The sequence below is a fragment of the Bos javanicus genome, chromosome 6 (genome assembly GCF_032452875.1).
Source record: "Bos javanicus breed banteng chromosome 6, ARS-OSU_banteng_1.0, whole genome shotgun sequence".
NCBI classification, from domain to species: domain Eukaryota; kingdom Metazoa; phylum Chordata; class Mammalia; order Artiodactyla; family Bovidae; genus Bos; species Bos javanicus.
The window spans coordinates 71,320,543-71,346,285 of record NC_083873.1 but is presented as its reverse complement, the minus strand read 5'-3'; the positions used below and the strand labels follow the sequence as shown (position 1 = coordinate 71,346,285).

The 25,743-nt window shown below is 40.0% G+C and overlaps 1 protein-coding gene across 2 annotated transcripts in view; it reads left to right on the top strand.

Moving 5' to 3' along the window:
- The first annotated feature begins 481 nt into the window (after positions 1-481).
- Positions 482-25,743, top strand: part of NMU (neuromedin U) — a 34,250-nt gene continuing 8,988 nt past the window's right edge. Inside the window, exons 1-6 of one of the 2 annotated variants that reach the window (XM_061420207.1) lie at positions 482-1,429; positions 10,106-10,164; positions 17,939-17,986; positions 21,831-21,890; positions 23,251-23,280; positions 23,370-23,420. In XM_061420207.1, the coding sequence (XP_061276191.1) occupies positions 1,321-1,429; positions 10,106-10,164; positions 17,939-17,986; positions 21,831-21,890; positions 23,251-23,280; positions 23,370-23,420 (357 nt within the window). In that variant the 5' untranslated portion in view covers positions 482-1,320. The remainder of the gene's footprint in view (positions 1,430-10,105; positions 10,165-17,938; positions 17,987-21,830; positions 21,891-23,250; positions 23,281-23,369; positions 23,421-25,743) is intronic. The other variant, XM_061420206.1, reaches the window with a different exon arrangement.

Below are 25,743 nucleotides of genomic sequence, written 5' to 3'. Positions count from 1 at the left end.
GGAGAAGGCTGATTCATGGATATTTCCCCCTAGGAAGGAAACTGTGGAGAGGGATAGTAGAAGTCAGGTCACTCTGGAAATCAGACTGCAACTGCTAGGAAGTGACAGCAGGAGAAATGCACAGAAAGGGAGGTATTACCTTAAGGCTTGCAATTCCACGGGAGAGTCAGAGACCTTCCAGAACTGTTAGAAAGGTCCATGTGGTCAAGCCTCAGCAGTCCTTTTGTTTTTTTTTTTAACTGTCTTTAACAGACAACTGCTATCCCCTAAAAGATCTCAGACCTGATAGGAATTTGGGGAACACCATCCCTGGTGCCTTAGAGGGTAAAGAATCTGCTGGCAATGTGGGAGACCTGGGTTCGATCCTTGGGTTGGCAAGATCCCCTGGAGGAGGCATGGCAACCCACTCCAGTATTCTTGCCTGGAGAATCCCCATGGACAGAGGAGCCTGGCGAGCTACAGTCCATGGGGTGGCAAAGAGTCGTGATTGAACGACTAAGCACAGCACCACCTTCCCTGGTGGCTCAGTTGGTAAACAATCTGTCTGCAGTGCAGGAGGCCCAGTTTCGATCCCTGAGTTGGGAAGATCCCCTGGAGAAGGAAATGGCAGCCCACTCCAGTATTCTTGTCTGGAAAATTCCATGGACAGAGGAGACTGGTGGGCTGCAGTCCATGAGGTCACAAAGAGTCGGGCGACTAACTATCCACCATGAGCCAGTACTGCTCTAAGATTCCCTGGGCGTGTACCAGGAGCTGGGGATGAACAGGGCAACAGAACAGAGGTGCTTGCACCGAGGTGGCTTCTGGAGCTCTGGACAAGAGGTGCCGCACAGTCGGGTGGGGCAGAGAAGGCTTTCCGGGGAGGGTGCAGAGGGGTCGTCTCTGGCAGAGCATCACCACCATCAAGTTTAAAAGCCGGGATACCAGCCTCTTCTGGCCGCCTGGTTTGCATTCCCCTCCGGCTCCCCTTCAGTGCTTCCAAAGAAAGGAACGGACATGCTTCGTTTTAATTCCATGATCCTCCATTCCAGAGACCCTAGGGCGAGGAGGGTGAAAGATGCGTGGTACCTTGAGTCAGAAACTCGTGCATGGGGTGCGGGGTGGGGCGGGTTGGGAGTGACGCGAGAAGGCCGGGGGCGGGAGGTGACGCGCGCGCGGGGACCTAGCCGCCTCGGCTCACGTGTCCGCGAGATTTAAAAGTTGGCAGCGCGTGGGGCGGTCGGTCTGGACGCGGAGCCGGGAGAACAGCGAGCCGGGGACGCAGAAGCTCGACTGGAGCACTGCTCGGAGTGCGCGGCAGGTGCAGCGCAGGGTCCCGGGATGCTGCGAGCCGCGAGCCGTCGCCCCGAGCCGCCCGCGGGACATGTGGCCGCTGGGTCCCCGCTCCTGCTGCTGCTACTGCTGTCCTGCTGCGCGGACGCCTGCGGAGGTAAGAGGACCCCGCGCCCCCTGGGACACCCGCGCCGCGTCCAGTCCAGTGCCTCTTCTCCCCGCTCCATTCCTCGATCTCTTATCTCCTTTTCTCGTCTTTACTCTTGGCCGGTGGGATTTGCCACCCCCTCGCGCCGCGGCGCTCGTGTCGCCACCCCAGGGCAGCCAGGGCGCACGTGTCTGTGGCCCGGCTCGAGCCTGGACCTGAGCCTGGGGGAAACTCCCAAGCCGGGCAGCCCCCTCAGACTCGGGATGTCCAGCCCGCAGGATTTATGGGTAACGGGAGTTAAAATAGTGAAAATTAAAATGCTTTTCCTTTGATTACAATTACTGGAGGGTTGACAATAAAGCAAAACTAGAGTGGGTGTGATACTTCCCCTGCTAATGCGAGGTCAACTTGGAAAGTGCTGTTTTCTTGGTGAGTGAGCTCCGGTGGTGAGTTACTGTTCAGGTAACCCCGAGCAGTAACAGGCCCCTTTCTAGCAGTATGGAAAGGGAGAGCGTGGGCTCTGTGCCTCATAGGTCATTCCTCACCGGATCAGGAATACAGAGTTGGAGAAGCAAGTGTGCAAGCCCGCCTTTCCGTCACTGCTGCAGCTAAAGCCACTGAAGGCAGCTACGATTTGATAGTAACAAGGACTTCTGTGCCTCGCTTAGAGGAAGTGAAAGTGTTAGTTGCTCGGTCGTGTCCGACTCTTTGAGACCCCACGGACCGTAGCCCGCCAGGCTCCTCTGTCCTTGGGATTCTCTAGGCAAGAATACTGGAGTGGGTTGCCACTTTCTCCTCCAGGGGATCTTCCCGACCCAGGGATTGAACCTGGGTCTCCTGCATTGGCAGGCAGAATTCTTCACCATCTGAACCACCAGCGAAGCCGTGGCTTAGAGATAAAACGGGGGGAAAGCAAAAGCAAGGTCTGGAAGGGGTGTCCAAAGCTTCGGACTTGGGATAGAGTGGATATAACCAGTTCCAGTGGAAAAGATCACTTCCCTGCTCCCTTAAGGTTACCTTTCCAAGTAGCCTGAGGGGACCATCCCTCATCTGCCAGCTTTGAGCCAGGGCCCTCCTGGGCCAGCGATAGCCCTACTAAGATCTTGAATTTTCTAGATCCGCAGCGGGTCCCCTTAGTTTCCCTCTACTCTCCTCTCAGTGGTGTAAGGGAGGGCTGTTTCATCATTGTCCGTAATGTTAGGACTTGAAGCCAGTAGTGTGGGAACCTTCCCTAACCTGTAGCCCAGCCCCCTATTAGAGATGGGGGAGCTGACACATCATTCTTTTCCTAATGGAGCTATTTTTATTGCTGTCCTCTCATTGTTTTTCCCCTTTCCTTGGGGCATTTGAGATTCAGAGAGGTGGGGACTTGTCGGCTTGAAAAGCAGGGTAATTTGGTTGTGAAATGTAAGCAGTAGAAGCTAGGAGACCTAAACCTTCTCCATCGCATATTCAGCAGTGATACAGCATGCCTTTTGCAAAGTCATGTTAATCTTTTTCCGTTTTAAATTTGTTATTGGTAAAATTAGGATGGTCACTTTTATCTACCTTATTCAGAAAGCAGATAATCATAGTTTAATTTTTTTCTCTGTGAAGCAAATATACTTTCCATGCATGTTAAGTACTATATGCTTGCAGTGAATTTTGCATCAGTGAGAGAGAACTTCTTTTAGCACAGGGATACAGGGGAATTTTCAGGCTCCTGGTGATTGGGCAGAAACTATAGGAAGCAGCAGCCATTTTCTAAAAACAGCAAGTCTTGGGTGTTATTTCCACAAGAGGGTATCTGCTGGTTGACCAATCATCTCGTAAATATCCCCACTGTTTCTTAAGTTAAGGGATGAGATACCTCCTTCCCTACACAGAAATCCCCCTAGACTACCCTTTTGGGTCTTCTTTCCCCTTCAGACCTGCTGTTAATACTAAAATATTAATTTTATCTCTCTAAAAATGTGATGAGAAGGGAAGAGGGTGAATTTACCCTCGTCTGATCTGCCATGGTGATCTGCTATATTCCTGAGCCCTGACAATAGCACTGGAGGGGAAGCTTGACATACATAAGCCAAGCTGGGAGATAATCCACGAAGGTTAATCATTATGCAAGGTGCAAGTGGATGTATCAAAAAACAACAAAGCAAATGCCACAAAGCCAGAGGGGGGAGAATCATGTCAATAGTGTAGCATCCTCGGCAAAAATGAGTTAGCAGAGATGCAAATGGCAATAAAAAGGTAAAGGGCCAGCCACAGAGTTGGTGGCTGGAAATAGTTTACCGTTCAAAGAACATTAAAATGAAGACAGAAATTTCCTAAAAGAGAGGTACCTTTGGATATCTGCAACAAACTATCTTTTTTTTAATTTTTATTTTATTTTTAAACTTTACAATATTTATTGGTTCTGCCATGTATAGAAATGAATCCGCCACAGGCATACACGTGTTCCCCATCCTGAACCCTCCTCCCTCCTCCCTCCCCATACCATCCCTCTGGGTCATCCCAGTGCACCAGCCCCAAGCATCCAGTATCATGCATCGAACCTGGACTGGCGACTCGTCTCATATATGATATTATACATATTTCAATACCATTCTCCCAAATCATCTCACCCTCTCCCTCTCCCACAGAGTCCAAAAGACTGTTCTATACATCAGTGTCTCTTTTGCTGTCTCGTATACAGGGTTATTGTTACCATCTTTCTAAATTCCATGTATATGCGTTAGTATACTGTATTGGTGTTTTTCTTTCTGGCTTACTTCATTCTGTATAATAGGCTCCAGTTTCATCCACCTCATTAGAACTGATTCAAATGTATTCTTTTTAATGGCTGAGTAATACTCCATTGTGTATATGTACCACTGCTTTCTTATCCATTCATCTGCTGATGGACATCTAGGTTGCTTCCATGTCCTGGCTATTATAAACAGTGCTGCGATGAACATTGGGGTACATGTGTCTCTTTCCCTTCTGGTTTCCTCAGTGTGTATGCCCAGCAGTGGGATTGCTGGATCATAAGGCAGTTCTATTTCCAGTTTTTTAAGGAATCTCCACACTGTTCTCCATAGTGGCTGTACTAGTTTGCATTCCCACCAATAGTGTAAGAGGGTTCCCTTTTCTCCACACCCTCTCCAGCATTTATTGCTTGTAGACTTTTGGATCGCAGCCATTCTGACTGGCGTGAAATGGTACCTCATAGTGGTTTTGATTTGCATTTCTCTGATAATGAGTGATGTTGAGCATCTTTTCATGTGTTTGTTAGCCATCTGTATGTCTTCTTTGGAGAAATGTCTATTTAGTTCTTTGGCCCATTTTTTGATTGGGTCATTTATTTTTCTGGAATTGAGCTGTAGGAGTTGCTTGTATATTTTTGAGATTAGTTGTTTGTCAGTTGCTTCATTTGCTATTATTTTCTCCCATTCTGAAGGCTGTCTTTTCACCTTGCTTATAGTTTCCTTTGTTGTACAGAAGCTTTTAAGTTTAATTAGGTCCCATTTGTTTATTTTTGCTTTTATTTCCAATATTCTGGGAGGTGGGTCATAGAGGATCCTGCTGTGATGTATGTCGGAGAGTGTTTTGCCTATGTTCTCCTCTAGGAGTTTTATAGTTTCTGGTCTTACGTTGAGATCTTTAATCCATTTTGAGTTTATTTTTGTGTATGGTGTTAGAAAGTGCTCTAGTTTCATTCTTTTACAAGTGGTTGACCAGTTTTCCCAGCACCACTTGTTAAAGAGATTGTCTTTAATCCATTGTATATTCTTGCCTCCTTTGTCAAAGATAAGGTGTCCATATGTGCGTGGATTTATCTCTGGGCTTTCTATTTTGTTCCATTGACCTATATTTCTGTCTTTGTGCCAGTACCATACTGTCTTGGTGACTGTGGCTTTGTAGTAGAGCCTGAAGTCAGGCAGGTTGATTCCTCCAGTTCCATTCTTCTTTCTCAAGATAGCTTTGGCTATTCGAGGTTTTTTGTATTTCCATACAAATTGTGAAATTATTTGTTCTGCAACAAACTATCTTTTGACACGGCCTCTGACAAGAAGTGATGAAGTGCCCAAGACTGAATTAAGAAGTGTGTTTTCCTACTCATGAAATAGTTCTTGAAATTCAGTCAGCAGTAATGATTTATGACTTCCAAATCCTACACTAGCTAAGTACTAGCAATGAGAAAAGAAAATGCACACTACTTTTAGAATAGCAGGATCTGCTTTTCTTTCTCTTACACATGGTGTATTTACAGATGCACAAGCTGTTGATCCATATTATTTGCATTAGTTACATTGTTCAGTACAAAACTAAAGATTTCCCTTTATGAGATAGTGTTAAGTATAAATATCTTGAAACTGATCAAAAATAGTGCAGTTGTTAACACAACAGTGTAAATCAGCTGTGTGTGTGCCTGTGCACTTAGTTGTGTCCAACTCTTGGTGACCCCATGGACCCCATGGACCCCACGGACCCCATGGACTGTAGCCCACCAGGCTCCTGTCTATGGAGTTTTCCAGGCAGGAAAACTGGAGTGGATTGCCATTTCCTACTCCAGGGGATCTTTTGGACCCAGGGATCAAACTCAACATTGGCAGGCAGATTCTTTACCACTGTGCCACCTGGGAAGCTCTACTCTTAATAAAAGCCCTACTTTTAATAAAAATTAAAAGAAAAAAAAAAAATCCATTGCCGTTTTTAGAATATAGAAGAGAGTGGCACTGTCCTGACAGTATTTGGGAAGGTCTCTAGCACTAGTTTGCTAGTGTAAAGCCCACATCCTGGGTATGTTGAGAGGAAAAGCACAACTTTAGTTAACAAATAGACAAAGGGGACATTTTTTCCTCTTATGTTTGGATTCAGTCATAGGATATTAATGCTTTTCTACAAATTATAGGTAAACATTTAAAAATTCTGGTTTCTCTAACCTTTCTACCCTGAGACTGTGTTTATGTGTTTTGTGTAAGAGCCACAAAGTATCCCTTTTTTATTATATAAATACTTGGGACTAAGTTAGACGGTGGCAGTTTTGGTGTGGCCTGGGCCAGCTTGGGGACATGGAAGGAGACAAAGTCTCGAAGGTCTTGGTAAGGCTGTAGGGAGGGGGTGCTTCCACTTTTACTGGAGGGTGGAGGATAGTCAAGCAAAGAAAGAATATGAAATTGTCTTCTTTAAACAGAAATGCCCTGTCAAAAAGAGATTAACCCTGGTATGATGAGTGGAGAAATCAAAAGCACAGGCAGGTGAAGATTGCATCCAACAAGTGAAATTCCTTGTGTATTTCCTTGCATCATACTTGACTCTGGTTCTCTTCAATCAAATACTGCTCTCTGCCTTTATCCCCCTTACTTTTACCTTCCTGTTTTTCAAAGCTGTGTACGCCTAGTAACAATAGGTGAGTAATGCATTCGAGCTGTAAGGAATAGTCCGATGGCCTGTTAGATTTCTTTCATGAGAATATTTATATCCCTCTTTTGGAATTATTCAGACTTGTTAAAAACCTTAGACCTGAAACATTTCTTTGAGCTGCCTAGTTCTGTCAAATAAGAGGCATCCTCTGTTTCTTTCTGCAATGCAGTGCTCACTGCCTCTGGCTGTTCACTGTTATCCATGGACTAGCCGCATCAGTTTATCACCAGGAAGCTTGCTAGAAATGCAGACTCTTGGACCTGTACCCAAATCACTGGATCAGAATCTCATTTAGTCAGATCACCAGATGTTTTGTATAAAAATTTGAGAAGCACAGCTTTATCCGTTTCTGAAAACAGAATCAACTTAGAGTAACAGTCACCAGACAATAATGTCTTTGAGATATACCTTTGGGCTAGGATAAGAAATATATAATTGAGAAGTGTGTAAGATTGTTTGTGTACTAGAATAGCTGTCCCATGAAAGGGGATTCAAATAAATGAACTCTTGACTATGGACTACATGATCCATGTAAGTTACTTCTAATGCTGGGTACAGAAAATGTAGTTAAATACTGTTACTTTTATTAGAACTTAGCTTCAATAACAGTATAAATTTGAGTGAACTCAAAGCAAGACTTGACTGAAAAGTGGTAGAATTAGGGGGAAAAATCTGTTAGGATTTGGAATCAGTCATACCTGGTTTGAGGGCTTCCCAGGTGGCTCAAGTAGTAAAGAATCTGCCTGCCAGTGCAGGAGCCAGAGGAGACCCAGGTTGGATCCCTGGGTTGGAAAGATCCTCTAGAGGAGGAAATGACAACTCACTCCAGTATTCTTGCCTGAGAAATCCCATGTGCAGAGGACCTTGGCGGGCTACAGTCCATCAGGTCACGAAAAGTCAGACATGACTGAGCCTGCACGGAGACCTGATTTGAAATCTGCTTCTGCTACGTATGTATTTTGGTGACCTGAGACAAATTATTTAATCTTTCCTTCCTTCAGTTTCCTCATCTTAAAATGGGAATAAGGAGAATAGCTACCTTAAAAGGTTGGTTTAAAGGTTTAAGGACATGACAGGTTTTAATGCTCAGCATAGTGCCTGTGGATTCCCTGGTGGCTCAAATGGTAAAGAATCCACCTGCAATGCATGAGACCCAGGTTCTGCCCCTGGATCGGGAGGATCCCCTGGAGAAGGGAATGACAACGCACTCCAGAATTCTTGCCTGGAGAATTCCATGGACAGAGGAGCCTGGTGGGTTACAGTCCATGGAGTTGCAGAGTCAGGCATGACTGAGAGACTAATACTTTCATTTTCACAAAAGGGTATTTTCTTAATTTTAGTAAGAATAAATATATATAATAAACAATAATTACATTTAAAATTTATAATTTATATAGCATGAATTAGAAAATTAAACCTGTGAAGAAAATATTACTTTAGAGGCTATAAGCTAGTTAACATTTTATTTCAACAATAATTAAGGCCTTAACAAGTAATTCTTTTTTTTTAAAGATCTTTACTGAGATACAGTTTATGTACCACAAAATTTATCTGTTTTAATTATGTAACTCAGTGATTTTTAAGTGGACTTAAATAGTTGGGCAGCCATTTGCCTATTCATGTTTCCTTTTTTTCTATTGATTTGAAGGAGTTCTATCCTATAAGGATATCTGCCATCACCTTTTATTAAATATGTTTCATACATTTTGAGAGTTTTTGTCTTTTAAATTAATTTGTGATTTATGGAATAAATAAGTTTTCATGAAGGTGGTCAAAAGGTACAAACTTCAGTTATAATAAAGTGTTAGTCACTCAATTGTGTCCGACTCTTTGCGACCCCATGGACTATGGCCCACCAGGCTCCTCTGTCCATGGAATTCTCCAGGCAAGACTACTGGAGATGGTAGCCATTCCCTTTTCCAAGGGATGTTCCCAACCCAGGGATTGAACCCTGATCTTCTGCACTGCGGGCAGATTCTTTAACATCTGAGCTACCAGGGAAGCCCCACTAGTTATAGCAAGTACTAGTGATTTACATACAAATAAACGTAAAGTTGTGTTTAACATTGTATTCATGCATTTACATGGATTTTATGTGATACTTCATCATCTGAGTTCTCTTTCATGATCACATTAGGAATACCCTGGAGGCATTGTCTTACTTGAAAAATGATATTTCAATTGGTTGAACATCATTCTTTATACTATTTAGGTCAAACAAGGGCCAACACTAAACCCAAACTAAAAAAAAGTATGTGTCTGTAATAAATTTTTCTTCCTGCATTATCATACATAGTGGCATAAGTGACTCTTCAAGCATTCTGAATAAGTAGAATGGATTTCTTACTTTTTTATGCTCTGTTTTACAAAACTTTTAGTAATTTTACTTCTCCTTAACAAACGAAGTATTGATTCATCTCTACCAAAAAGAAGAGAGAGAGAAAGAAAAGAAAGAGTGTGCAGCTATCACAACAATACAATTTTCCATCACCCCCCAAAGATCTGTTATGTCCATTTGCAGTCAGTCCCCATTCCTATCCTCAGCCCTAAGCAGCCAGTAATCTAGCACTATAGATTTGCCTTCTCTGGATGTTCCATATTAATGGATTCACACATTTATATGTATGAATATAATCTTTTGCATTTGCTTATTTGATTTAGCACAATCTGTTTGAGATTCAATACTGTTACAGCATATGTCAATAGTTCATTCCTTTTTATGGACCACAATTTTCCATTGTATGGATGTACTACATTTTGTTAATTCATTAGGTAATGGATATTTGGAGTGTTTATACTTCGGGGCTATTATGAATAATGCTACTATGCATGTTCATGTACAAGTTTTTGTGTGGACATATAAGTCTTTCACTCTTGAGAGTAATATCTTTGTAATGTTATTAAAGTTTGTTTAATAATTATGTCTCCTTGGTTGCTAGTGGTTTAGTTGCTAAGTCATGTCCAACTCTTTTGGGACCCCATGGGCTGTAGCCCTCCAGGCTCTTCTGTCCATGGGATTTCCCAAGCAAGAATACTGGAGTGGATTACTATTTCCTTCTCCAGAGGATCTTCCCCACTCAGGGATTGAACCCCAGTCTCCTGTATTGCAGGGGGATCTTTACCAACTGAACCACCAGGGAATCCTTATACTAAGTCAAATCCGGAGATACCTAATTGAACTAGGAGAAAAATGATATACAGTGAAAAATGAGAAATATCATCCCAAAATGAATTATATATAATGTTTAGTTTTAGGAGAAATATTGTAACATTAACTTGTGAATATAACTTTATTTTTAGGTGCTCCAGTATTGCCTCAAGGATTACAGCCTGAACAAGAATTACAGTTGTGGAAACAGGTAAAGAATTATCATTACACAAATTAGTGAAAATTTACCCTTTTAAAAATTATCATCGTAAAGTGAAATAATGTAATTGAGCTTTGTGATTTTAGCAACATTCTGAATTCATAATTTTTTTTATTAAATGAAAGAAATAAAGATGAAAAGAAACCAAAAATACTGTAAATGGTGAAGATGGCAGAAATAAATCCTAATAATAGAATAATGAGAATAAATATGAATGTGCTAAAATACACCACTTAAAAGAGATTATCAGACCAGATGTTAAAAACAGATTAAGCAATATGGCCTAGGTAAAAGTCACACTTGAAGTAGAAAACAAAAAGTGGTTGAGAATGGAAAATGACACACCAAGTAAATATGAACTGCACAAAAATTGGAGTGGCAGTCTTAACATCTGATGAAATAGAATTCAAGTACATGAACCATTTTAACAGATAAATTTATGTTGATAAAAGAGCAACAGAGCGAAAAGATACAACCATCATTAATATGTATTAACAGAAGTGAAAGTGAAAGTGATCCCATGGACCATACAGTTCATGGAATTCTCCAGGTCAAAATACTGGAATGGGTAGCCTTTTCCTTCTCCAGGGGATCGTCCCAACCCAGGATCGAACCAGGGTATCCTGCATTGCAGATAGATTCTTTACCAACTGAGCTATCAGGGAAGCCCGTATTAACAGAAGAATCTCCAAACTTATTTAAGAATTGATAGAAATTCAGGGAAAAATAGATAAATGAACATTTGTAGTTGGAAATTTTAATATACCTCTCTCAAAACTGATAGTTAAAGCAAATAGCACACAAGTAGATATGTCAAAGACCTAACAATACAATTCATAAATTTGAGCTATTAGGAATATTTTTAAAAACATGTACTAAATAGTATACACATTCTTTTTGAATATAATTGGGGCATTTAAAAATGTAGACTGTATCTTAGAAGACAAGAAAGTTTCCATAAGTTAGAAAGGATCCATTTAAAATGTTTTCCAATTATAATGCAATAAAGTTAGGAACTATTAACAAAGGTATAACTTAAATATCCCATTTGCTTGGAAAATATATGGCATTGGTAAATAGCTCTATGTTGAGAAGAATGATATAGAAACACTATAGGTCAAAGTTTGTATGCTACAGCTAAAACAGTAGCTAGAAAGAAACTTTAACTTCATATATATTTTTCATGACAAGAAAATTTAAAAACAAATATGCTTAGCATTCAGCTAAAAAATGAGGGGAAAGAACAACAGGGAAAATTCAAATAAACAGGAATGAAGTAAATAATAAAAATAAGGGCAGAAATAGATTTTTAAGAGAGAGAGAAGGAGAATGACAATACTAACAAAAGCATATATTTATTGTTTCAGAATGTTAATAAGCACTTGCAGTGCTGATTTTAAAAAGGCAGAGGGAAAGATAAAGATAAAAAAGGACAAAGACTGAAAAAGAGTAGATCATCAACAAAAATAGAGATTTTATAAATATTTTAAATAAGTATTATAGGCAATTGACTGGTGAAATTTGTACAACTCTATAAATAACACTAAAAACAGTGTATTGAACTGTACACTTTAAATGGATGAGTTGTATGAAGTGTAAATTGTGTCTCAATAAGCTCTTACCCCTCCCCCTAAGTATTATGGACAGCTATATGGTGATAATTTTGAAAACATAGATGAAATGGATAAATTCCTAGAAACAATACCTTATGCCCAAAAGATGCAACATTAATACATTAAGTACTGAAGAAACAATTTCTTCTTTCCTTGTAAAGTGAAAGTGTTAGTCGATCAGTTGTGTCTGACTCTGTGACCCTATGGACTGTAGCCCACCAAGCTCCTCTGTCCATGGAATTCTCCAGGCAAGAATACTGGAGTGGGTTGCCATTTCCTTCTCCAGGGGATCTTCCCGACCCAGCAATCAAACCCAGGTCACCTGCATTGCAGGCAAACTCTTTACCATCTGAACCACCAGGAAAGCCCTCTTCCAATCGATGGCCAGAGTCCTCCAGTACTATGCTTACATACAGTAAATGCAGCTAAAGGGTCTCCGTAAAGTATAAGTTTCCTCTAGAATTCTATTATATAATGTTCACCTACTTAAGGAATTTCTCTTCTCCTTTCTTAAGAGTTTTGTTAATCCTAAATAAAATGTCAACTTAATCAAATATTTTACCTGAACCAACACTGAGATACGGAGAAGGCAATGGCACCCCACTCCAGGACTCTTGCCTGGAAAATCCCATGGACGGAGGAGCCTGGTGGGCTGCAGTCCATGGGGTCGCTGAGGGTTGGACACGACTGAGTGACTTCACTTTCACTTTTCACTTTCATGCATTGAAGGAAATGGCAGCCCACTCCAGTGTTCTTGCCTGGAGAATCCCAGGGATGGGGGAGCCTGGTGGGCTGCTGTCTATGGGGTCATACAGAGTCGGACACGACTGAAGTGACTTAGCAGCAGCAGCAGCAACACTGAGATAAGCAACATGCCTGTCAACCACCAATTGGCACTTGCTGTGGGTGCTTGCCATCTACCTCTACAAGGATTAAATCGTGTGCAGCTGCAGCTGTTGACCTTAAACACTTCCTGAAAAAGTTCAGGGTGGAGAGCAGAAATGAGGCACTCTGTGCTTCGGGAAACTCGCAGGACAAGTCTTCAGATAGTTAGATATTCTCAGGAACTGGTTTTATGATCTGAATTTTTATATCTCCTCTTCTCTAGAAAAGCACTAAAACCCTTCATGATGACAATTGTTTCTCATGACTAGCAGAAGCTTCAAAAGACCAGCAGAAACTCTCCTCAAAAAACTATGCACTCGATTGCATGTACTCTCCTTTTACCAAAATCACATATAAATTGTCCTTTCCCAGTACCTCTTTGGAGCTGTTTCTCAGAGCTAACTGGGGTGCTGTCTCCCAGGCTACAGTCCTCATACTGCCCCAAATAAAACTTGCAGCTTTCACTTTGTGCGTTTTTTTTAAGTTGACGTGCCTTTTCTCCTTTAATCTATAATTGTGATGAATTACATAAACGAATTTCTCATTGAAACTATTAGAGCTAGGATGAGAATTCAGCAGAGTTTTGGATATAATACCAATATACAAGAATCACTAACATTTCTTTTCACTAAGAAAAAGTAATATGAAAATACTACATCATTCACAATGGCAACAAAAACTGTAAGTATTTAGGAATTAACCAAAAATACACAATAGCTTATATGAAAAAATCAAATTTTAATAAAGAAATTAGAAGATAATGCAAATATTTGGAGAGGCACTCTTTGCTGTTGGATGGAAAAATTAATTTAATGTAAGAAAAATATTGATTCTCCCCAAATAGTTGATGTAAATTCCATAAAATCAATGTAACCCCAATCAGAATTCCACTTAACTTTTGCTTGGAAAGTTTATAAATTTAACCTACAATTGATACAGAAAAATAAAGGTCTGCCAGTAGCTAAGGAACTTTCCCTACCAGATATCAAAAAATATTATGTAAAACTGTACTAATAAAAAAGGCATAATGAGAGTGTAAGAACAGACAAACGAACTGGTGGAACTGAGACTAAAGCTTGGAGAGTTTAGCTGACATTGTCAGTATGCTGTCATTGTCCTTTGTCATTCACCATTCAAGCACACTCAAGACTTACTATTCTAACTGCGATCACCTGTGACTCTGCCTCTTTGACCTGTGCTCAGGACAGACCAGAAGTGCCTGGAACCAAATGCCTCCAGCACTGAAAACAGCCATCTGAAAAGCCACCCAGATATCCCCATGCTCTAGAATATCCCTCTCCTGGGTATGCAGCCCAAATATATTCTCCTACAGAACCGTATATGGGGACAGATACAAGGAGGTAATGGGGGGGGGCGGTGTGGAGGGGACAGGCTATCCATCACGGGGAAGTAGGTAGGCAACATGAGTTGGAGGAACATTATAAAGGACTCTGTGGTAGTTAGGAGCAACACACTAGAGGTATCCAGGAACAGAGAGTGATCTTACAGTATTAGGGAAAAAAAAGTAAGAGAATATTATACACACACACCAAACAACAGTACAGATTTTATAAGAACATGCACAAACGAAGGATACACATCAAATACATTAGAAGAGTGGCTTTTGGGAGGATGGAATGAGAGTAGGCAGGGGATAGAAGAATAAATAAATAAAGCATGTCCAGTGGTGATGGCAAGCTATAAAGTGAGAACACCTTTTATACCTAAGCCACCTCTAACAAAATACATGATGGAAAAGATTGATGGTAAGGACCGAGCACTAAAGAGTCTTAAATAGCATAGAAACTCATAAAATCTCTTTCAAAAGTTTCTGCCTTGGTATATCATGATGTATACTTGTTGTTGTTTAGTTGCTAAGTTGTGTCCGACTCTTTTGTGATCCCACAGACTATAGCCCACCAGGCTCCTCTGTCCCTGGGATTTCCTAGGCAGGAATACTAGAGTGGGTTGCCATTTCCTTCTCCAGGGGATCTTCCCTACCCAGGAATGGAATCCAAGTCTCCTGCATTGGCAGGCAGATTCTTTACCACTGAGCCACCAGGGAATCCCCAATAATACATGCTAGAAATATATTAATAAGGTGACAAATTAGATAATAGATATTAATGTAGAATATAAAAACATGTATTTTAGCTTGAAATTATATTTCTGTGAAAAATCTTTGAAAAAAACTTTTAGATGATAATGCTGGGGGCAAAATCAAATGGAGTTGTAAAACCACTATAAATTCTTTTATAAAAAATATTTTAAAAAAGTGTTTAGAACATATAGTTAAGCTTTCTATCAGAGGTTTTCAAAATTCCAAAGCTATTCAGACACTAGAAACACATACTTTTCAAACCAAATACACAGACCTAACCATTTTCAAAGGGATTAATCAATGGACTCCACAGAATTCTCAGAAGCAATTAGTGGTACTTAAAACCATCAGGGCCATAAACTGAGTAAAATGAACAAGTGTTTACCCAAAGAGAAAGACAGCAGGCAGTACAGCTCTGCCTTGTAAAGAAAGGAGTACAAAGACCGAAAAGCTTTGCAATTATCTACTAATTTGATTAACTGGAGTTTTTTCTTATTCTGATGTTTTTATTCAAGCAATATTGATGCACTGATTAGTGAACCCTGAGTTTCAAGGGTCTTTGGACTTGACTACTTCACACAGATGGGCTGCCTGGGCTGGGGGTGGACAGCTCTCTCTTGAGCAAATAACATATTCAGATACCTAAACATCACTATTTGGGGGAGGGACTACTTCCTCCTTAGTGAACCCTCAGTTTCAAGGGTCTTTGGATTTGACTACTTCACACAGATGGGCTGCCTGGGCTAGGGGTGGACAGCTCTCTCTTGAGCAAATAACATATTCAAATACCTAAACATCACTATTTGGGGGAGGGACTACTTCCTCCTACCCTACTAAGGCAAACTTAATCGCATTTGGGGATGATACACTAAGCATTTGGAGAAGGCAATGGCACCCCACTCCAGTACTCTTGCCTGGATATCCCATGGACGGAGGAGCCTGGTAGGCTGCAGTCCATGGGGTCGCTAAGAGTCGGACATGACTGAGTGACTTCATTAAGTGACTTCACTTTCACTTTCACTTACACTAAGCATTGGTCACAATTCAAAGCTTTTAAGCTTAAAAACTCTTTTGGTTTTCCTCTCTCAATTGACTTCTTTTTCAATACAATTTAATTAAAGAATATTTATTGATCACTTATTTGAGCATGTTAAATAGCCCCTGACCTCAAGAAGTTTACCGTGTGTGTGTGTGTGTGTGTGTGTGTGTGTGTGTGTGTGAGAGAGAGAGAGAGAGAGAGAGAGAGAGAGAGAGAGAGAGATTCTGAAGAAATCTTCAGAAGAGGGAGCAGGTGACTGGCCACAAGGGACAAATAGAATAAAACAATTTTCCCAATACAAGTTTTGTGAACATAAAAAGGAGACACAAACATATGCTTTTCTGTAATACTATATGTTACCACATATACTTTTGTTATTCTCTAAGTTAGAGAATCGGATATTTTAGTTCATGTTTTAGTTTACTTCATGTTTATTAGAAACAATAAGGAGCTTGAGAAATTATGATTGAAGGATATAATTATCCTCCCTTTAGTTTAGTGTGAGAAATTAAATTCAACAAAAAATTCTAGAATTAAAAGGAGACCCCTGAGATGTTATGTCATAAATAGGACCCAACCTAAATCATCTCAGACAGACAAGAATCAGTCCTATTTTTTCCAGTCCCATTTTAAAAGGCCACTAAACCACTCTTATGGTAGAAAGTGAAGAGGAACTAAAAAGCCTCTTGATGAAAGTGAAAGAGGAGAGTGAAAAAGTTGGCTTAAAGCTCAACATTCAGAAAACTAAGATCATGGCATCTGGTCCTATCACTTCATGGGAAATAGATGGGGAAACAGTGGAAACAGTGGCTGACTTTATTTTTTGGAGCTCCAAAATCACTGCAGATGGTGATTGCAGCCATGAAATTAAAAGACGCTTACTCCTTGGAAGGAAAGTTATGACCAACCTAGATAGCATATTAAAAAGCAGAGACATTACTTTCCCAACAAAGGTCCATCTAGTCAAGGCTATGGTTTTTCCAGTGGTCATGTATGGATATGAGAGTTGGACTGTGAAGAAGGCTGAGCGCCCAAGAATTGATGCTTTTGAACTGTGGTGTTGGAGAAGCCTCTTGAGAGTCCCTTGGACTCCAAGAAGATCCAACCAGTCCATCCTTAAGAAGATCAGTCCTAGGTGCTCATTGGAAGGACTGATGCTGAAGCTGAAACTCCAATACTTTGGCCACCTCATGCGAAGAGCTGACTCATTGGAAAAGACCCTGATGCTGGGAGGGATTGGGGGCAGGAGGAGAAGGGGATGACAGAGGATGAGATGGCTGGATGGCATCACCGACTCGATGCACATGAGTTTGAGTTGACCTCCAGGAGTTGGTGATGGACAGGGAGTCCTGGCATGCTGTGATTCATGGGGTGCAAAGCCTCGGACACGACTGAGCGACTGAACTAAACTGAAAGTAATAAATGCCAGTAATTACTCTAGACACCCAGCTTAGTACTGATAAGTACTTAGTACTTATCAGCACAGTTTTTAATGATTAATATGAATCTCTTATTCTACAGTTTAAAATCTTTCAAAGTTTCTTTTAAGGACAAAAGCTGAGGACAGCTAGTTGCCAAGCATAGTCAATAAACCTTCATTGTAAAATCGAACCATTTTCTAATGCTGGCTTCTTGATAGAGAACTAGAAGATGGCTCGTGTTGTGTAAGAATAAGTTTTTACTGTATACTCTTTATTTTTTAGCACGTATGCTATTTTCCTGTTGGTTTAGATGATGTGATTAGATTTATATGTAGTAAAGAACCACGTAACAGGATGCTCCTGAATTTTGAGGCCATTCTTTAGTCACCACACACATTTCTCAGGCTGAATAACACTAAAAGTTTTTCCCCTCAATGTTTGAAGCATCTCTATCTCTGATGATCCCTATGACTAGAAATGGGGATGTATACCCCTGTGCCTGGGGTCAGATCTTGGGGAAATTCCAATTCCAGGACTTCTTTAGATAGTTTAAAAGGCTCTTCCCTCCCAAATCCAGAATCCTGAACAGTCATGGAACCTTCATTAATGTTTTATAAGTAAGCTGACTTTATAAAATCTGCTTTCTGTTTTTTGCTATCGTCTGTCTGTTTCCAGGATATAACTGGAATGTTCATCTGTTTTACAGATAAATGATGCTTGTTTGTCTTTGCTGTCCATGCATCCACAGCCTCAGGTAATTCTAAATGGAGTTGTTGCGGAGTGATGTAAGCATTTGTGTCATGCTGAAATACTGCATTTCTCCCTCTGGACCTGTCATGATTTTATGGACTTATTAGAACATGTCAACATATTAAAAATTATTATATCATTGGCAGGTAATAATGAGTGCCAACAGTTTATGTAAGGTGCTAGGCTTTATCTCTAAGAAAAATAGATATGCAGATAAAATACCCATATTTTAGAAAGTAAAATGCTAATTTCAAAATCAAATTCTATGTTAAAATGTGTCTATTGCTGTATTAAGGGACTAATATCCTGGTCCCTCAATTGAGTTTTCAACCCATGGAGAGATGAACTTACAGAGTCAGATTTAGGAGATAAAAATATCATTGTAACTGAAAAGTCAGTTTGTGAATGGGGCCTTAGATATGCTGACCTTGCTAAAACTACCCCCAGAATTAAACTGAGGTTAGTCAGTGACTCAAGCCTTCTGCCAGAATCAGGTTTTGTGCCACAGGGCAGTGACAAGGCAAGAACAACTGGCCAGAGAACTGGCTACCTAAGAGGAAAGGGCTGAACAGAGCGTGCCCAGTTTCTTGCTGCCAATCATCAGGTTAACTCATCCTCTTCCCACGAGAAACACCTAAGAGAGGGCTGGGGAGAGAGGAGTATTAGTCTAGCTCCTATACCTGGAAGTGATACCACCCAGGGTTCCTGGCCTCCCCTAATAAGTAGAAATTGACTAGAGGCCAAGCAAGGAATTCAGACAAAGGTTTTTTGGGGCCCCTGTTGCAGCAGAGGGAGCAAGAACAAGTAAAGGTTCCCTTGCTCGCACTCCCTGGGTGCTGGGGTGGGGACTGGTTCCTTATATGGAGTGGGGGTAGGGGTATGTCCAGGGGTTGGGCTGGAGGGGTGGCTTAGGTGTTTTGCCCACCTCTCTGGTGGTGTCCAGTGCAGACTCAGTACTCCTGCTTTTGCTCCTGGCTCTTCAGAAATAGCGGTTGGGTTTTTTGGTCTATTGGTATCTTTTTGTCCATAATTTGCCCCAACTGCCCAAACATCAGTTATTTTTAGTCTCATATAGTTTCTTTGTATTTGGTTGCTCAAGAAGAGCTTTGTCCAGGTACAAGCATTACAGCAAAAGGCCCTGGGTCCCCGCCTATCTCAGAAACATGGGGAGGAGTGGGAAGGAAGTGTGTCCTTAAATGTCTCTGCTGGATGCTGCTCCTTCTGTCTGCAGTTCTGTCTTTGAGTTCCGGTGTAGCAGAGTTAGCCTTACAGTCTTACCTTTCTGAATCAGCATCACTAGTCTCCTGATCAGAGGAGAGGGCTCAGCAGAGGCTCTTGGCTCAGCCTCTCTCAGCGCAGTCAGCTGTGTGCCTGGGGTGACTCCTCTGCATGGTCCGGCCAGGGTGCAGTGCCTGTCCTTCACGTAGTCCTTCCAGAATGTCATCCTGGCCGGTGTGAAGTAGCAGCCTTGTAAAAAAAAGTGCTGCATTTCTTCTGCTGCACTGGTTCCTCAGCCTGCAGAGGACCACTTGCAGCAAGTTACAGGTATTAGGTGGTAAAGAGAAACCAGAATCACAATAGGTTGACATTTATGAATATTTCAAGTTGCTTGAGGAACCTTGGTGGATATATAACATGGGATGGATATTAGTCAGCACACAAACTTTTGCATTGTATATAAAATTCAGAAGCACCCTCAGAATCACTTTTATGTCTGCAAAATTAAAAGGATGAATTTTAAAGCACTCATCTAAAAACCATAAAAGTAAATTAGGCTTTTATTGGCTTTGGAGACTGTGTGCCTTTTGAGGAGAGCTTGGTAAGTTTACTATGAAATCTTTTACACTAATTGATACCATTAAAAAAATTTTTTTTTCACATTAGCTATTATGTATATGATTCTCTGAAGAGTTCTTCAAAACATTTTTACCAAATAGAAAATAAAGGCTCTTTTAAAAGGTCCATGATAAAAAAAAATACTAAAAATCCCATATGAGAAAAATCTTTAAACAACAGTTGCAGCTCAGTGAATATTGGCTTCATGTAAAAAGTTGCTGGAGGAAATACAATTTGTTTGGAAACTTTTTTCTGTCAGACTTCAGTCTTGTTGCCACACCTCATCTGACTTAGAAGCTGTTTTCTAAGGAAACACCCATATATCTGAATTTATTCTTCTTTGAGCTGAGACACATGATATCACTAGACTTTTTTTTTTATTGTTTTATATTTTGCAGCATTTCTAAATGGGCCGTAAAAAGAAGTTTCAGGAATTTATTTCTAGATTTTTCTGGGTGACCTGCATACCCAACCATGAAGGGAAAAAGTGAAAGATATATCAGTGTTCACACTCTATTTTTTCTCTCATCTAACTCCTAATCATAGGCTTAGCAGTCAATACCAGTGCAAAACTAGGTCAGACAACCTAGCTGTGTGTGGTACTGGGGAAGTAAGTCACAGTCTCTCAGAACCTCACTTGCTTTATACGTGAGAATAACAATTCCCATCCTATATATCAAGCTGTGTTTTAAGGACAAAGTGTGGATTATGTGTATGAAAATGTTTTATAATTTACTGAAATACTACATACATATGAACCATTTAATATAGTTAATAAATATCCCAACAATTTGCACCGGGCAGGCAAACAAACAGAACAAAGCAGGCCTCTGATGTGCTAGGAAGGGTGTTCAGAGAAGCTGCTTCATGATTCCACCTGTATCCCTAAGCTATAGCCTACCCTGTTAAACATGTGTGTGCCAAGGGCAAGGGTCTTGGTGGCCCTGAATGGTCCCTCGTGGCACATCTACTGAATTAGCAGTAACTGCAGCTGTAAAGCAAGCTTTACAGATCACACACTTTTTTAATGCCACTGCTGTAAACTAATTGCTCTGTCTGTGGCACTGTGCTAAGAGCTTTACCACATGTTATCCTTCCAAGAATTCTGAATTGATGTTGCCATCCTTGATTTATGATGGCAGGAACTGAAGTTGAGAGAGGTTAGTCAACCAGCCTAAGGTTACACAACTAATAAAGAGGAAATGGAATTTGCACTGCTCTTGAGTTGCAAGCTGCTCAACTCCACAGACGCCCCCCCATCCCATTTCACCTTATTATTTCCAATACGTATTTATTAAGTAATCAATTGTTTCTGATGTGACTATGCTGAATTCTGTGCAAAGCAGGTTTCGCCCCTGCTTGTCCCTCTGTGCTCCTCCTAACCACACCCAGCTGGCTGTGAGCCACAGGAGCCCTGCCCGGCTTCTACGCTCAGATGCTTTGAAAAACCTGATCCTGGGGTGTGCAGTCAGCAGCCTGGAAGGGTGGGAACTCAGCTTAGGTGCTCTGTGCATGGCCTGGGCTTCCTCCCATCCAAACTCCCATTGTTTGCAAACAATTGCAGGATTCTCAAATTAGCCAATAATGAGTAAATTCAGCAAGGTTCACAGCTTTGGCATGTAGATTCAGACTTTGCAGCAAGCTAAGAAGAATAACCCCTCTTTTTGCACTTCCCTCATTACTCTCATAGCATTTTAGCAAATACTGAGAAGTTTTGTATCTGGACTCACAGTGGAAGCCTTAATCAGTGCATATGTGCAATATATAACTTTTTTTTTTTTTCCTGGTTGGAAAGACGGTTTTACTTTTAGGAGCCAAATTTTTTTGTCATGAGAGAAATTGAAGGATTTCAACAGTTTCAATGGGCCACAAGAAGAATTCTATTTAGATCTAATCTAAATTTATCTAGATGAAATATATATCCTCATGATCCTGACATTGTATGGTTATTTCTTCTGTGCAAATATTGTTAAAGCAGAAGCATCATCTGTGCATCTTCTTATTTATATTAGGCATCCAATGCATTGGAGGAGATTTGCCTCACAATTATGCGGACTCTACCAAAGCCCCAGGTAAGGTTCAAATGGTGTTTAATTTGTAGGCAAAAACAATTGCTCAGAAATATCTTGGAATTCCTCCTGGAAGAAAATATGCTCAATTTAGGAAGCATGCTAAGAGGAGCTATAAGAACGAACATAAGTTGATTTTGGATAAGAAACAAATACTTCAGTTTCTTTGATGCCTGAGAATTTAGGGTCATATTAGTGGAGTTTGCAGTCATCTAATTGGAAAATCATATGTCCCCCTCAAGTATAAGATGTGTTCTAGTTCTGATGAGAGAAATTTGGGGTCATTTTGGCTCTTTCTCTCTCCCTGAATCGTACTACAGTTGGAGAGCAGATGCATTTTTCTAAGCTTGGAGGTTAGGACACTGTACTTTGTCAGAGAGGACATTAATAATGAAGAAAAAAGCAAACTGTATTGTCCATGTCGGTTTTAAAATTATATTCTTACTGTGATGTCTTGGTTTCTTATTAAAATTATTATTTGATTTTTCTGGGAGAACTTTTTGTCCTGAAGTGAGGCAATGGGAACTTGAAAAATGGCATAATGTGCCATACCTCAGTTGATGTTCTGTATCTGGTAGGTGAACTAATTTTAAAACTACCTTATTAAGGATAAAAGCCTCAGGTTTAGAAAATATTTTTCATTAGGAGTTTAACCTATTATCGCTGGTGTGTTCTGACTTCCATACCTCACACATGCAGTAATTCAAAGAAAACTTGATATTTTAGAAGAATAAATATTTTTGGAAACTAAGTGTTTACAACTATTTTTTCTGATGTTTTTAATGGTGACATTTTCCAAACCACTTAATTGACTTTTTATCTAATTAAGAGAAAATATATGACAATGGTGTTTACCCATGAGTTGCTATTTATATTAAAAGCAAATGAGAACAAAAAAGAACAACAAAAAGGGAATGATATGTCTCATTCTTAAAGACAAATTTTTGGAATGAGAGAGGACTCTAGAAAAGTTTATGGAAGGAAGCAAAAATAACTGATAAGTCTTACTATGCACTGACAATTACAAATAGTTTGATGTGATTCCTTCTAGTTTTTTTCTCTGAATAGTCTATCGTGTGATCATATCAGAATTTCCCATTCCACCACTACAGAACACTCAGGATGTTTCCAATTTTTCGCTCTTATGAATAATGCTGTAACAGAGATCTTTTTTCATACTCTTATTTATAAACAGTTTTTAGTTAATTGCCCATTTATTTTTAGAACAATATGTACTTAACTAATTTCAGTCTTATATTTTATATATAACATATGTAGCACATGTTTTAAGAATTATAATCTTACATATTTCTCATTATTTTCTAATATAATATAGTGATATTTATAAATCTCTTTTCAACAGGAAACAGATGAAAAAGATAACACCAAAAGGGTAAGGTGATTTCACAAGAATTCACATTTAAAAATAATCAGGAAACCTCTGATCATTCATAGTAAAGCTCACTACTTTTTTTTTAACAGTTCTTATTTCATTATTCGAAGACTCGAAAGTTGGGCAATTCAAATGTTGTGGTAAGTTGTAGAGTTACTTATTAGTGATCACTTGTATTTTTTTTAAAAAACTGTTTTTGCAATTTATCTCATAGAGCTAGATCAAGATTCATGGTTTTTTTTTTCTTTAAACATTTATATACAGATGAACAAATGGAATTCAGTATTTATTATACATTTATTTTATATCTCAACAGCTACAAGTACATTAAATCCATTCAGTTATTCATTCAACGATTATTTACTGCATATCTTCTATGTACCAAGCCAAGCACAATTCTAGGTACTAGAAAAAATGGCAGTAAGTGTCATGCAACTTACATTTTAGAGGCCAAAAAAAGCAAATATGATTAAGTAAATCATGTTGGTTTATATGTTGATTACTGCAATGGAAAAAGACTTCAGTTCAGTTCAGTTCAGTTGCTCAGTCGTGTCCGACTCTTTGAGACCCCATGAATTGCAGCATGCCAGGCCTCCCTGTCCATCACCAACTCCTGGAGTTCACTCAAATTCATGTGCATCGAGTCGGTGATGCCATCCAGCCATCTCATCCTCTGTTGTCCCCTTCTTCTCCTGCCCCCAATCCCTCCCAGCATCAGAGTCTTTTCCAATGAGTCAACTCTTCACATGAGGTGGCCAAAGTACTGAAGTTTCAGCTTTAGCATCATTCCTTCCAAAGAACACCCAGGACTGATCTCCTTTAGAATGGACTGGTTGGATCTCCTTGCAGTCCAAGGGACTCTCAAGAGTCTTCTCCAACACCACAGTTCAAAAGCGTCAATTCTTTGGTGCTCAGCTTTCTTCACAGTCCAACTCTCACATCCATACATGACTACTGGAAAAACCATAGCCTTGACCAGACGGACCTTTGTTGGCAAAGAAATGTCTCTGCTTTTGAATATGCTGTCTAGGTTGGTCATAACTTTCCTTCCAAGGAGTAAGCGTCTTTTAATTTCATGGCTGAAATCACCATCTGCAGTGATTTTTGGAGACTTATGCAAAGTCATTTTAAGAAATATTTTAAAAGATGATTGTCAAAAATGTAACTATTGCCCGCAGTGTGGGAGACCTGCGTTCGATCCCTGGGTCAGGAAGATCCCCTGGAGAAGGGAATGGTTATCCACTCCAGTATTCTTGCCTGGAAAATTCCATGGACAGAGGAGCTTGGAGGGCTACAGTCCATGGGATCGCAAAGAGTTGGACATGACTGAGTTACCAACACTTTTACTTTTTCAGAAATATTGACTTGTATTCCTAAGAGCTCCTTATTTATAACTAGGTATTTAATTTGAGAATTTACTCTCTCAGATTAGCCAGATAACAATAACTTTAATTCATTTCACTTCTAAACTGTGTGGCTGTAGTGGTGGTTTTCTTTCTGTATGCATGGATTTATAAAGTGCTAACCAACCTATTTCAGTGTTTCAATCTAGAATACTTAAAAATTAATTGACTATAATATTCTTTCTAAGCTTGTGACTCACTATCATGGACCATTTTATGGAATGAGGAACATAGTGTATTTTAAACATATGTTTACCTGTAGGAACGTGATTGTAACTATAAACTTAGTTTTAAATATTTATCTCATTGAATAACAACTTCTCTTACATGTGAGGAGTTGAAAGTTAGGTTATATGAGCTTTAAACTAAATACACATTGAACTGATTAACAGGTAACCATTATAGGTGGCTTAAAGTAATCCGTTTGATGAATGAATTTAATGTTTGTGAGAAGGTTCCATTGAAGAAATGCCTTTAAAATGAAACCGTATCAGGTAGCCACATGTCTCAAATGTGCTTTCATTTTCTTCTGCTTGGCATCTTGACATCTTGGGAACATGTATCTTAGTCACATTTTTCACCATCAATGACACATTGGCATTTTTTGTGTCTCTTGTTGTCTTGTTCCACGTGTTCAGTTTTAAATGAAATATGTATTTTATAAAGAAGATTACTAGATGTGTGTATAGTATAATCTTCCAGATGAACGTGTTCATGACGGAAAACTGATTCTCACAGAGTTGGTTTCATTTGTCCCAGACCATTCTTAGTGAGTCTGGAAGCAGACAGGCGGCTTTTTGTTCTTCAAAGATACAGGCAGGTGTTTCTCTTGTTGGCTGGTGATGGAGTTCAGGCCCTCGGGAAAGAGCTTCATCAACAGAATGATCGAGATTCCCAGCACAGAACTGCCAACTTTTATTCCATCTCTTGGCTTATTATCCACGGCTCTTTGAAATGCTCACAGAGGACTGTCTTAAGTCACACCTTTCTTGTTCTTTTTTGGCTGGAGCGAGGATAGTGGGTAATAACAAAAATAGATAGGAAGCCTCTTTATGCCCAA